The sequence below is a fragment of the Aulonocara sp. 'chitande type north' Nkhata Bay genome, linkage group LG3 (assembly GCF_057382095.1).
Source record: "Aulonocara sp. 'chitande type north' Nkhata Bay isolate Kocher_YH1m ecotype deep benthic linkage group LG3, A_spYH_male_GT1.1, whole genome shotgun sequence".
Classification (NCBI taxonomy): domain Eukaryota; kingdom Metazoa; phylum Chordata; class Actinopteri; order Cichliformes; family Cichlidae; genus Aulonocara; species Aulonocara sp. 'chitande type north' Nkhata Bay.
The window spans coordinates 34,840,707-34,853,228 of NC_141346.1; the positions used below are offsets into that span (position 1 = coordinate 34,840,707).

Sequence of the window (12,522 nt, forward strand, 5' to 3'; positions counted from 1 at the left end):
CCAATCCAGTTACATTTCTAAAAATGTGGTAATGCAAGGAGAGAGCATATGTATGAATGCTATTTTCAAAGTCAAGGTTACACAGTGTGACCCAGCTGTTTGCTTTCTCTGTTAGCACAAAAGCCTTCAAGTCAACAGGTGTTGTTTGTTTTTATGCCCTCTTGGCCTCCTCCTCCCTCTTGCGCCTTGACCCACATTCCTCTGTACTTGGATGTGGAGGAGCAATGTGATCTCACTGATGACCCTCTAGGCATTTAAAATTTATCCCCAAGTCATATGCCTCAGAATGAATAAGCCTGCCAAGGCTTCCCGAGATGTCGAGGTTGATAGACTCAGATGGGCAGAGATTCAGCTGCCTCCAAGTCATTGCCTTGTTTATTACTTGCTTTTGCTTCTTCCAGTTTGCATTTTAGAACTGTTGAACACAATCCCTACACTAATAGACTGCAAAGTCCTTCATTTAAGACCACAACAATAAACTGCACATCCTTTGGAGATATATCAGATATAAAGTAATAAAATGAGGACAAAATTGGAAAAAAATGTGACAATATTTGACAATATGGTAAATAAAAACATAACCGTGCCATTTTCAGACTTTTGTTGGGTGTCTGCCTGAAGCCTCATGATGTCTAGAATTTCCACCACCTAGTGATATATTACACTGTATACAGCAGCTTATTTGGTTATATGAGGAATCATGCACTCTCACGCCACTCAACGCCACATGCAAGAGGGGAGAGAGAGGCAGGAGACGAACAAATAGACAACACAGCTCTTGTCTGCAGATGAGGTAAGGTCTGAGCTGTTTCACAGTGCGAAGTCCAGCTCAAGAAGTAAGTGATCTGCAGTCTCTTTGATTCCTGAGGTGCAAATCTGAAAGATTAAAGTAGCTGTGAAGATTATAGGTCTACTGGACACTCTGGCAGTTGCTAATTCCTGCCTTGAGAAGCAGTAGGATGTATGGAAGAGAGTGATGGAGAAGAGAAGGAGACGATTGTGGGACAGGATAAGATGCTGGATTAAAGCAGAGGTGTGTAATAAAGAAGAAGAAGAAGAAGAAGGGGTGGAAGAGAATGGTGAGGACGCTGACAGCGAGGAAGAAGATGTGAATGAGGAAGAAAATGAAGCAGGAGGAAATCAAGATGAAGAAGAAGTGCAGGCAAAACCGGAGGTGAGGGATGCAGAGGAAACCGAAGAGGACAAAGGAGAAAGTGGTTCAGAAACAGAAGGTTCTGATTTCACAGTTTCTGAAGATAAATATTTTAACAAACACAGAAATGAAGATATCTCTGAAACTCAGACTACTCTGGAGTGGAATGGAGAATTCAACGGTGAAATATTGACAGATGAAGAAGAAACTGTCACAGAATCTTGGGTCACTAAAGAAGATCGTGAAGAAGAAGAGGAAGCTTCTACAGATGATAAGGAAACAGAACCTTCAGTGGATGAAGATGGGGATTTTAGTGATGAAGATGACATAAAGACATATTTCAAAGATGATTACCCCATACATGTTTTTCTCACCTTGAATGAATTCAGGAGTTCATCCGTTCTCACCGACCTTACTTTGAGGACAGAGGATGGGATGCGTTTCTGTGTGCACTCCCCAGTGCTGGCTGCTGTCAGTTCACTTACCTGTGATAATCTAAAAAGAAGCAAAGCAGGAAACAAAAGAGCTGATGAAAGAAAAGACGATGACACATGTGTTAGAGTTCACCCGTGGTCAATCTCTCTTGGTCCTGAGGTAGAGCATGTTGGGTTAGAGGCGATTGTGGAGTTTGCCTACACTGGACAAATACCATTCTTAAACAAGGATAATCTGGACAAGATAAAGGCTGCTGCTCAAACACTGGGTGCACCAAGGGTTCTCGATCTCTGCATTGAGGAAGAAGAGAAGTCCACAAAAACTGGAGGGGATAAGAAAAGGGAAAGTATTTCTACTGCACAACAAATGACGATCAGCCTTCAGTCCATCAAACAGCTGTGGATGGACAGAGTGGGATGTGATGTGACTCTGGAAGCTTGTGGTGGATTGCTTCATGGTGAGTAGACCATTTAATGCTGTCTGGATGCCCACTTTAACTTTTACCTATTTGCTCAAGTAAATTTCTGTGTTGTGATACATTTTCTTTCATCCACAAGTAGGTCCTCAATCAAATGTAACATCACTTTCTTCATTGCAAAAGTGACTATATTCAATATTAGATAAATGTGTATTGAGAATTTTACCATCAAATATACATTTTCTTAAGATGCATCTGTAGTTCTGCCAAATAAGTTTTCAGGTTGTTCATATTTCTGTTTTTTTGCAAGGCGACTACTGGGTGGTCCAGATTTCCATATTGTGGAACATTTAACCATCAAATAAATCTGGATTTACATTCTGCACAACGTGTGTAGTAAACATACGTTGGGCCTTTATAGGCTTCATCTTTAATGAAGTACATTATAAAACAAGCATGTGACCTGGATATGTTAGAGATATTTACTCATTGATGTCTTTCATCTAGTCCACAGAGTTATCTTGGCTGTAAGCAGTGATTACTTCCGTGGCATGTTCACCTCAGGGATGAAGGAGTCCCATCAGCCTTTTGTGACCCTTCCCTTCCTTTTGGCATCAGAATTAGAAGTTCTAATTGGCTGCTCTTACAGTGGTGCTCTACCTATGAGCTGGCAGTGCATCTTTGAGATCACCAGCACTGCTCTCCAGCTTCAGTACCAACCTGCACTTTCCTTGTGCTACAATTTCCTGTGTCAAGAAATTAATCCTCAAACTTGTCTGGATGTGGTATCTTTTGCTGAGGCCTATGAAATACCACAGCTTCTTGAATTTGCTGATGATTTTGTCCTCCGGCATTTCCAGATGGTGGCATGCACCTCAAAGTTTACGGACCTGTCAGCTAAAAAGCTCTTGATGTACCTAAACAGTAACTCACTTTATGTTCCATCTGAACTTGTTATATTCAAAGCCGTGGCAGCTTGGATCCAAGCAAAGCCCAGGATAAGGCTCAGACTAGCTCATGAACTTATGAAAACTGTCCAGTTTCCCTTGATGACATTCAAGGAATTCAAGGAAGTGCGATCTCAGACCATGTGGTGTAATCCCAACATGGCAGAGCTGTATAAGGAAATCTTTGAAGATTTCTGCTCCAGTGAGAGTGCACAGCATCAGTTCCGCATCTATATGCCAAAAGAGAGTCTCGTTCTGATTGGAGGTGACCAGATTTCGGAAGACCTGAGCAGCCGCAGCATCAGCAGAGAACTTTGGTTTGGGAATTCCCTCAGGAATCACATAGGGGTAAAAAAGGCATTGGAGTGGAGAAAGCTGGGAGAGATGCCTGAGCCAGCAAGATTCGGGCATGAGGTGGCTGTCCTAAAAGGACGATTGTATGTGTTGGGAGGCAAGAAGTATTATGGCATTGGTGACACCCTTAATAATGTTTACAGGTAAGAGCGGTTCATTGTCAACCCTCCAAAAGCAATAATAACATATACTTAACTGTTTCTTATATGTGCATAATTTCACCACTTGTAGATATGACCCTTGTGAAAACAGCTGGGAGTTTCTGGCTGAAATGCAAGAAAAAAGATGCTCATTTTCAGTGGTTGTACTTAATGAAAAGATATATGCCATCGGCGGACACAGTGAGACCGATCCTATAGATAGTGTTGAAAGATACTGCCCATCTACAAATTCTTGGAGGTAGGTTGGGGAGAGCATTCATTGTTCATTACCATGTCATTACATTTCTCCTAAATAAGCTGTTTAAAATGATTCAAAACTTTTCAAAATATTGTAGTTTGCTGTCACAAATCACTCATCTTTTCTTTTTCAGTTTCACCTCACCCTTGGATCTGCCTCTGAGCGGTCATGTAGCAAAAGTTACCCAAGGACAGATCTTCATAACAGGAGGGGAAAATAATGATTACCTCTGTGTTGCATCCCTCTTTCTGTACCATCCAGAAACAGGAAGCACCTACCTGGCAAACATGGCTTCACCTCGAGCTCATCACTGTATGGAGATCTTGGGTGAATATCTTTACGTGGCAGGTGGAGTAACCACTGATGATACCATGACTATTGTTGATCAGCTATCTTGTGAAGTGTACAGTCCAGTGGCTAACTGCTGGACTGCCTTTGCATCTCTGCCAGTGCCGCATGTTGGAGCAGGAAGTGCCGTTTTGGAGGGAAGGTTTTATGTGCTGGGTGGATACAGTCAGGAGGACTACACCGACACTAAGGTGGTGCACCGCTATGATCCTGCCAGACAGAAATGGGAGAACATGGGAAAGATGCCCAGGCCAAACAATGATATCCGTGCATGTCTGCTGTGTTTGCCAATGCATTTGCGACTATAAGACATGGTAATAAATCTCATTATTATTTATAATCACAAGAGGAGAATATCTCATTATAAAGTATATGAATTAAGGAGAGATACTTTGAGCTGAACCGCGTAAAGGAAATGAACTGGAACTGTTAATAATTTAAATTAAACAATATGTTTTTCAGTTTTCTGAAAGTTTTTGTCAAAATATCTATCTGAATTTTCTTATTTTCATATAGTGTGTGTGTGTGTGTGTGTGTCAGATATTTAGTGTTCACTTTGGCATCCGATTTTCTTTGGTTATATAACACAAGGTTTAAATTTGATATGAATTAAACTGAGCTGTGTGTGAGTTCCACAGCGGAATGCAATAACAAGGTACGATCACATGAGGGAGCTCTCTGCCTCCCCTCTTGTCTTTACCAAACTTTGTGGTGGGATGCTGGTGAAAACAGCTGTCACTGTAAAAACTGTACACAAAAATGTTGTTTTGCATTTATTATTCTGAAGAAGTTTCTCAATTTATATTTGCATTAAATTCTACTTGCAAATAAACAACAATGAACTGAGTCCTTTAATAATATAAGTGCACATATTCAGGTAAGTGCTGAGGTAATATTAGGTCAGATCATTAGAAGTTTACACAGAGATAAAGAGATTTGATGACTAATGCTGCTTTAACATTTTAAGACAATGCATAAACCATGAAAGAGTAAAACAAACAAACAAACAAAAAACAGGTTTTGTGGCTGTTTAGGTTATTATACACCGCTGTATTGACCCCACAATTCTACGTGCACCCAATCAACTGCAACCAGCAGAGCTACTGCATTGCTGCTGCTGCCAGTGCCGTCTGCTGAAGGGCTGTCATATGTTGAAATTTGACTGACATTATTCTTCACAAGAATAGCACCTGCTGTGTGAGTGTGAGAGTAGTAGAGTAGTTGGAACTACTGCAACTGAGCAGAGACCATTCACTGGTGCTGTGAAGATTCCTGCAACAGAATAAAGGAAATATATTGTTTTCTTTCTGTCCAGCCAGCCTGGCTGTAGCTCAGACTGTAGAGCATCATGCAGGGTCATCTGCTAATTGGAGGGTTGGTGGTTTGATCATGCCAAATATAAAAAGCAGTGGTTGGGTGAATGTGGCATGTTGCATAAAGCGCTTTAAATGCTCCAGGGGAGTAGAAAAGAAAAGTACTGTATTATGCAAAATATAGCATTCGGAAAGCGATAAATGGGTCCAGCATTGAATGTGTTTATCCAATGAAAAAATCTGTTCAATTGGTCGCCACATTCATGTTGTGAAGCAGCTGAGTTGTGGATTTCAAACCCCAGACTGTGATTCAAATACAAATACTTCTCTTTTGCCTTCATCCACTCACTGATGTCCGTGTCGCCTTTCTGTCCACATCCTGGCTCAACAAACAAGAATCACAACAACAATCACCTGAAGAACTACGAGGTTTTTTTTAGTCCCGTCTTAGTTTGTTTCTTATTACTTAAAATAGATAAAGCTGAAACCCTAGAATTTCATGGCACTAAATTAGTAACGTACGGTTATGGTGTAACCTGGGTTCTCTAGCATATCGAGACTATCTCTCCACACAGTGTCTCGATATGCTAGAGAACTCAAAATTTTAAGATGATAACCAAAACTTTTGAAATCATAACTCAAAATTACACTTACCTCTGCTTGCTTTGCACAGAAGCAAACTTCCACACATCTCCCACAAAAATCAATTCTTCTAAACTAATATTCATATTTACTAATTAATTATAATACGTTAGTAACACTTACACTAATGTGTATGCTGTGCTTGTTGTCATGAAAAGGTTGTCTGATTAAATATAAAATGATCTGCTTTGTGTTGCTTGACATTTTCATTGCTTGACAAGTTCATAAAAGAAATATCAAAGAACTACAGCAATGTTGGAAGCAACATTTTCTACAATAAACTTTTTAAGGACTTTGGACCAGTTTGATTAATATATTATGCCTTTTACTAGCGTTTTTTTTTCTCCATAAATGATTTAGAGAAAAAAAGAAATTCTGTTTACCACAAGCAGTCCTTTATAGTTCACCAGTTCACCTTCATGACACTGACTATCACAGCTACACTTCAGGGGCCATCTTGCTGAAGAATCGGCATTTCCAGATGAGCGCCTGGGAATTTGGAGGACTGGATATCACCGGCAAATCTATTGGTTCAACATCATCCTGTGGAGAGCTGGTTTTTCTGGTTTAGCCATGTGAAAAATGTTTCAGTGTTTCCTTTTTGTCATGGATTTGCCCCTCTTCTTTCTTCTTATCAACTATTATTATTTTGTACGATACTAAATCGGCATCTGCTTTCGATGAGAAATCTGTTTGGTTGTACAGGTCGAATTTGGTTAACTTTGGTCAAATTTAAATCTAAAAGGGCCAGGTTCAACTCTCTTTTTTAAAGCAATTTTGAACATTTTTTGTGTATTTAACTTAGATCGTCCTACTGTTTCTTCCCATATCGCAGGTTGGCATGAAAGGATAACCAAAAGGTTTCAGCATTTTACATTTTAGCAACATTTTACATTCATGGATTCATTGTGAGTACAGGAGGTTTAATTGTTTTTTTTATAAAAACATTAGGAATCATCACATATTGGAGTCAAAACTTTTTAATAGTAATCATATAGTAAGTTGAAACACAAATGGAAAAACCAAAGCTTTCAAGCTGAGTCAAAGCCCAAGCCCAGGCAATAACACAGCACTATAGGCGGCAGCAATTCAATTTTATTTGTACTATATAACTTCAAATCACAACAGCATTAACCTTAAGGCAACTAAGCATTATATCTTTCCCTAGTAGTGGAAGTTTATACCAAACAAAAATATAATTCACTGTCTTGCATTCAGCTGTTACATAAACGTTTAGAATCTCTCAGAAGGAATGATCTTAGACTCTCAGATAGTTTGATCTGTTTGGACTCAGATAGGGATGGTTTGGAAAGCACATGGTCATTTCCTGGAAAGATTTGAATAGCTAAGCCTGTAAGAATATGAAACCAGATCATTTATCATTCAAAATGTCACTGTCATGTGGTGCCAATGAAAATTCTTCAGATCTAAAAGTTTAGGTTGTAATGCTTTCATCAACTCTGTATCACTTAATTTTTGCTTATTCTAACTTGACAGCCCCCCATCAGAGAGAGAGAGAAACTATCATATTTACACTACCAGTCAAGTTTGGGCACTGTCACTATCTGCAGAAGCAGACTGTGTGGAGTGAGGAGGTGGACCAAAGTGAGGACACGTGAAAATTAAACTTGATTTTAACAAAGGGCGAGCTGTTTATTGAAGGCTGGTAAAACAGTACAAAAACAAAAGGCAAAGGCACAACTAAGCTATAACCTAAACTAGGTGAGCTAAACATAAAGAACCTAGAACATGACAACCTGATGTGGAAAACCTGAAACACGAATACTGCACCAAGTGAGAGTTAACAGTTATTAAGAATTAGCTATTACGATTAGCCTGTGGTCAAAGCAGTCATTCATTTCAAAATGATAAACTCCATCTATTTTCTTACCACTTACATATATATTATTCTTATTCACACACACAGGCCTAGATGCTGATACTAGATACTGGCAACCTTCTGGTACCACTGGTTGCAATTATGACTCGTAAGTTGTTCATGAAGGTTGATGGCAGTCACTTTAAAACTGATTGAAAAACACCAGTCAGTGAACCCCTAATAATTGCAAGCTGCTAGGGAAAAAGACTGCCTGTTGAAATTGTTGCTTGAGGCTACTGGCAGCTGCAAGGGAAATTTGGTCACAAAGAGATATGAGGTGCTGTACTAAAAACTTTCTTGCAATTACTTTGATCAATAGCAGATTATCTGTATTTCTTATAGTTTTATATCAAAGATGCTGACTTATCTGCAAACACTCTCCAACTGCTCTTTGTATGATAGTGAAACCATGAAAGCTCCAACACATACCTCAATTAGGGAACACTTGCCTTCAAAGTAAAATTTGTGCCTTTTGAAATGTGTTGGTTTAACCAATAAGGTGTATTTTTCACTTAAACAAATGGTCACTGCTTCTGGTTTTCATTGCACTTCAAGTCTTACTACTGCTCTGCAAGCTAAACAATACATGCAAACAACTCAACATCTTCCATCCAAACCATGGTTGACTGGGATAAACTGGTTTTAACCAAAATAGTCATAAGGAACAGCCTTAGTGCAGCATCCTCTTTGCAACTGTCAGCAACCTCCAGCAACCACTCACCAACTGGTTGGAGAATACATATTTTTTCCAAGCAACTTATGGTTATCAAAAGGTTTGCTGACTGGTCTGTAGGCCTGAGTGACTGAGGCCTTAGATATCCACATTTGAATATTTTACTTCTATTATTGCAGTAATTTCAGTGTTTAAACAGACTGCCTAGTTGAGGAGTGTATCATTTCAATAAAACAGTTACTGTCTGAGGTGCTGGGGCAGGTGCATCAGACAAGCTCGGATGTCTGTAACAGCTCCAGGCAATTTGCCCATGGTCTCCCATCTCTGCATGATGGGATCAAAGCGGTGGACCAGTGCAGACTCACTGTAGTCATCTTGGCAATACCCTCCCAGTACATAGATCTTCTCCTCCATAACAATGGAGGCTGCACCAACATGAGGCATGGGCAGTGACGCAAAAGTAGTCCAGCAATCAGCCACAGTATCATATACCTCACAAACTAGTTGATCAGTGTAAAACTTCCTTAGGTTACAGACTCCACCGGCAACATATAGATGACTCTGTAGGACTTCCATGCAATGCTGGGCTCTATCATAGGTCATGTCTGCCAGGTAGATGGTTCCCCTCTCTGGGTGGTACAGACATGTGGAAACAAGGCACTCATATTTGCAGTTGAAACCTCCAGATATGAAAATCTCTCCATTAATGATAGCAGCAGCATGCCCACTCAGAGCCAGGTCCAGCGGTTGGACAAAGCTGTGAAACAAGAGAAGCCAGGCAGTCATGTCCAGATGGACAGTTGTAAGGAAAATTTTTTTTTTTTTTATCTGCCTTGAATCCAATATACCACAAAATGGCATTACTTGACATATATGTAACTTTAACAAAACAATTTTATCAGAAATCATGTGAAATATAAACACATGAACCTTCCAGTTTACATTTCTGTGATGACAGCATGACTTTGGACGAGGTGAAGGCAGCAACTTGGATGAATCCTCATTAAAGTCTGAATGTTTAGATTTCATTCTTTAACTCACAAATGCTATAACTGAATGCTGTAATGATGTAATAGACAATATTTATGTTGTTTTGCTTTCTTTAACTTGCATTTCTGTTTAAGATGCACCACCATACCTGTGTAACTTTCCACCTGGTGAAACCAGAACAGCAAAATACGAATTTCTTTAAAACATGAGACATTTCTGGGATTACAGTAGTGTGAAAAACCCATTTTTTGGTGCATACTATAATTCAAGGGCAAGACTGACATCTGTTGTGGAAACCATGGTACTGCATTTGAATTTAAGGGTAAAGCATGAAAAACTTCTATCCATTATAACTATTATAAAACTTGACTCTTTTCATATTGCCTCAGTCTTTTAACTTTGTTGGCTGATTGGTATGTCCACAATTCAAAAACAGATATATTATTCAAGCCCAGCTAAAATATCCATCATCCATTATTCAAGATTCTGTTTCATTTTAAATAACTAATTTTACCTCCAGGAGTCAGTGTCTGGGTTGTACATCTCAACACTGTCTACGTTGGTGTTGATGTCTTTATCTCCACCAATGGCATAAAGATGTGATTCACGTACCACGACTGAGAGGTTACTTCTGAACTCCTGCATGTCTGCCAGCCTCTTCCAGCAATCATTCACTGGGTCATAACTAGCATGAGTGCGATAAAAAAAAATAAAATGTGATATATGTAACAATCTGTTTTTGTGAATGTAAGAAGATGTATATTCACTGACTAACAGTTTTTATTTACCTGTAGGCAGTTTTCATAATGTCATCCTTTGCATAAAAGAAGCACCCTCCAATCACATACAGCTTCCCATCCATTACGGCAACTCCATGCCTAAACTTTGGTTTATCTGGAATCTCAGTTAATCTCCTCCACTCAACGTCCTTCACCAACCCTGTGCCACTGCGTAGGGAGTTTGCAAACCACACTTCCCTGCTCGGTATGCGCTGACCAACATCTGGATTCAGTTGGTCTCCTCCAACCAGAACTAGAGTATCTTTTGGTCGCCTGATCCGCCAGTGATCCTGGGACTTTGGAAGGCTGAAACCAAATTCTTTAAGTGCTGAACCATAAAGTTCCACCTCTTTGTTGCCAAAGCACTCCATGCGTAGATTAATGGCTCTAACCTCTCTGAACTCTCGAAAGGTCATGAGGGGGAAGCGAACTCCAGTCATGAGTAAGCCTGCATGGGCCAATCTTTCTTCGGGATCAGCCTCAATCCATGAGATTACGGCTCGAAATACAGCCAACTCTGAAGGTACACAAAGGCCATCGCAGCAAAGGAAGCTTAAAAGCTTTTCTGCTTGTAGGTCCTGAAACTTTGTTGTGCCTGATACTTCCATAAAGTTCCTCAACACAAAGTCATTGGCCTCCTCAAGAAGGTCTGATATTTCATATGCTTCAGCAAAAGATGCCACATCCAGGCAGGAGCTTGCCTGGATCTCTTTTTTCATAAAGTTGAGGCAAATTGATAGAGCAGATTGGAATTGAAGCTGAAGCGCCATGCAGGTAATCTCAAAAACAGAGTCCCAGCTAAGTAAAAGGATCCCACTGTATGAGTAGCCAATAAGAGCCTCTAATTCAGCTGTAGACAGGAAAGGAAGGGCAACGCAACTCTGATGGGATTCCCTCATTCCACTTGTGAACATGCCACGGAAGTAATCACTGCTTACTGCCAAAACAATTCTGTGGACTGAAGAGAGACAAAAGAAAAGCTTAAACTTTGACCACTATGATGCATTCATTAGGATATCAAAAGCAGTTGTACTAACCATGGAAAAAAGTTCCATCCACGTCCAAAATGACATCACAGCCCACTCTATCTGCCCACAACTGTTCAATGGACCGAAGAGTAGTTTTTATTTGTTCTAGAGCAGAGATGGTTTGTGCTTCTTTCTTGAAACATTCACTGTTCTCCTTTCTTTCCTTGTTTTTGCAGATGTCCACAAGTCTTGGAATTGCAAGAACTTGAGCTGCAGCTTTGATCCGGGCCATATTATCATTGTTCAAAGATGACACAAGCCCAGTGTAGGCAAACTCAACAACAGCCTGAAGCCCAATATGGTCAACCTCTGAACTCAATTGCATTGACCACCTCTGGACTCCATCTTTGTCCTCACTATTGTCAGATTTCTCCTCACTTTTATCCTGTAGTCTTTCCAGAAAGAAGCCACTGACAGCAGCCAAGATAAGGGAGTGCACTTGGAAGCTTTTCTGATTTTCAGTTGTCAATGTCAGGTCCGTAAGAAGAGATGAATCCATGAATTCTTTCAGAGCTACAAACACCTCTTTAGGGTAGGTTTTGTTGTGGCATGCCTGGACTTTATTCTCTTCAGCTCCCAAGCTTTCAGCGCTTATGTGCTCCGCAATTCCCTCCTGACTAGTACCGTTCATTCCATCTCGAGTCTCTTTTTTGTCACTCCTACTTGTCAAGCCCATTCTCGAATCATTGTAAGCAACAATTCTTCGTAGCTCCCGGTTGTCCTGTTCTATACCTTCACCACCTTCTTCAACAACTCTTTTCCTTCTCTCCTTCTCTCTCCTCCACCGTTCTTCCCACTCCATTGGCAAGTAACGCCTTGTAAACTCCATGTCATTGGTTATTTTCTTTTTGAGCAATAGCTACTTTTGTCTTTTCAGTTACTTATGCCATCCAGCAAAAAAAAAAATACTGTTCTAATGATTTTTGCTACTTCCTATTTAAATCCCCCCTGTCGTTCTCTGTCTTGGTCTCAAGTTCACTTTCTGCATAAACAAGCAGCTATTTATAGCTACTGGGTCACATAGGTTTAATTTCAAGTGAGGCTTCACATGGTTTGTACTGATTCAGAATAAAGAGAATAGAGTTTTTTTCTGCTACAAACATTTCACATTAAACAGGTATTAAACTGAATGACAGCAATTGGCCTTAAATATAGTTAGGTTCT

The 12,522-nt window shown here is 40.0% G+C and overlaps 2 protein-coding genes across 3 annotated transcripts; one reads left to right on the top strand and one right to left on the bottom strand.

Annotated features, from left to right (window-relative positions):
• The first annotated feature begins 829 nt into the window (after positions 1-829).
• LOC147335305 (kelch-like protein 33) lies at positions 830-4,808 on the top strand. Of its 2 annotated transcripts, XM_086287477.1 has the most exons (5): positions 830-2,045; positions 2,514-3,450; positions 3,539-3,706; positions 3,840-4,033; positions 4,157-4,808. In XM_086287477.1, the coding sequence occupies exons 1-5, from the start codon at positions 977-979 to the stop codon at positions 4,360-4,362; spliced, it is 2,574 nt and encodes an 857-aa protein (XP_086143603.1). In that variant the 5' UTR covers positions 830-976; the 3' UTR covers positions 4,363-4,808. The 2 variants fall into 2 exon arrangements, with proteins under 2 accessions (XP_086143603.1, XP_086143602.1); XM_086287476.1 differs by having other exon boundaries at positions 3,840-4,808.
• A 2,757-nt stretch (positions 4,809-7,565) lies between these two features.
• LOC147335306 (kelch-like protein 33) lies at positions 7,566-12,285 on the bottom strand. Its single transcript, XM_086287478.1, has 4 exons — positions 11,368-12,285; positions 10,340-11,288; positions 10,066-10,236; positions 7,566-9,318 (listed from the first exon to the last, which is right to left on the bottom strand). The coding sequence occupies exons 1-4, from the start codon at positions 12,185-12,187 to the stop codon at positions 8,799-8,801; spliced, it is 2,460 nt and encodes an 819-aa protein (XP_086143604.1). The 5' UTR covers positions 12,188-12,285; the 3' UTR covers positions 7,566-8,798.
• Positions 12,286-12,522: the final 237 nt, after the last annotated feature.

Excerpts from the sequence above, each read along its gene's own strand:
- LOC147335305 (XM_086287476.1), top strand. The coding sequence starts at position 977 with ATGGAGAAGAGAAGGAGACGATTGTGGGACAGGATAAGATGCTGGATT. Across the intron at positions 2,046-2,513 it reads TTGTGGTGGATTGCTTCATG|TCCACAGAGTTATCTTGGCT; the intron begins GTGAGTAGACCA and ends TCTTTCATCTAG. Across the intron at positions 3,451-3,538 it reads ACCCTTAATAATGTTTACAG|ATATGACCCTTGTGAAAACA; the intron begins GTAAGAGCGGTT and ends CACCACTTGTAG.
- LOC147335306 (XM_086287478.1), bottom strand. The coding sequence starts at position 12,187 with ATGGAGTTTACAAGGCGTTACTTGCCAATGGAGTGGGAAGAACGGTGG. Across the intron at positions 11,289-11,367 it reads GGATGGAACTTTTTTCCATG|TCCACAGAATTGTTTTGGCA; the intron begins GTTAGTACAACT and ends GTCTCTCTTCAG. Across the intron at positions 10,237-10,339 it reads ATTATGAAAACTGCCTACAG|TTATGACCCAGTGAATGATT; the intron begins GTAAATAAAAAC and ends CACTCATGCTAG.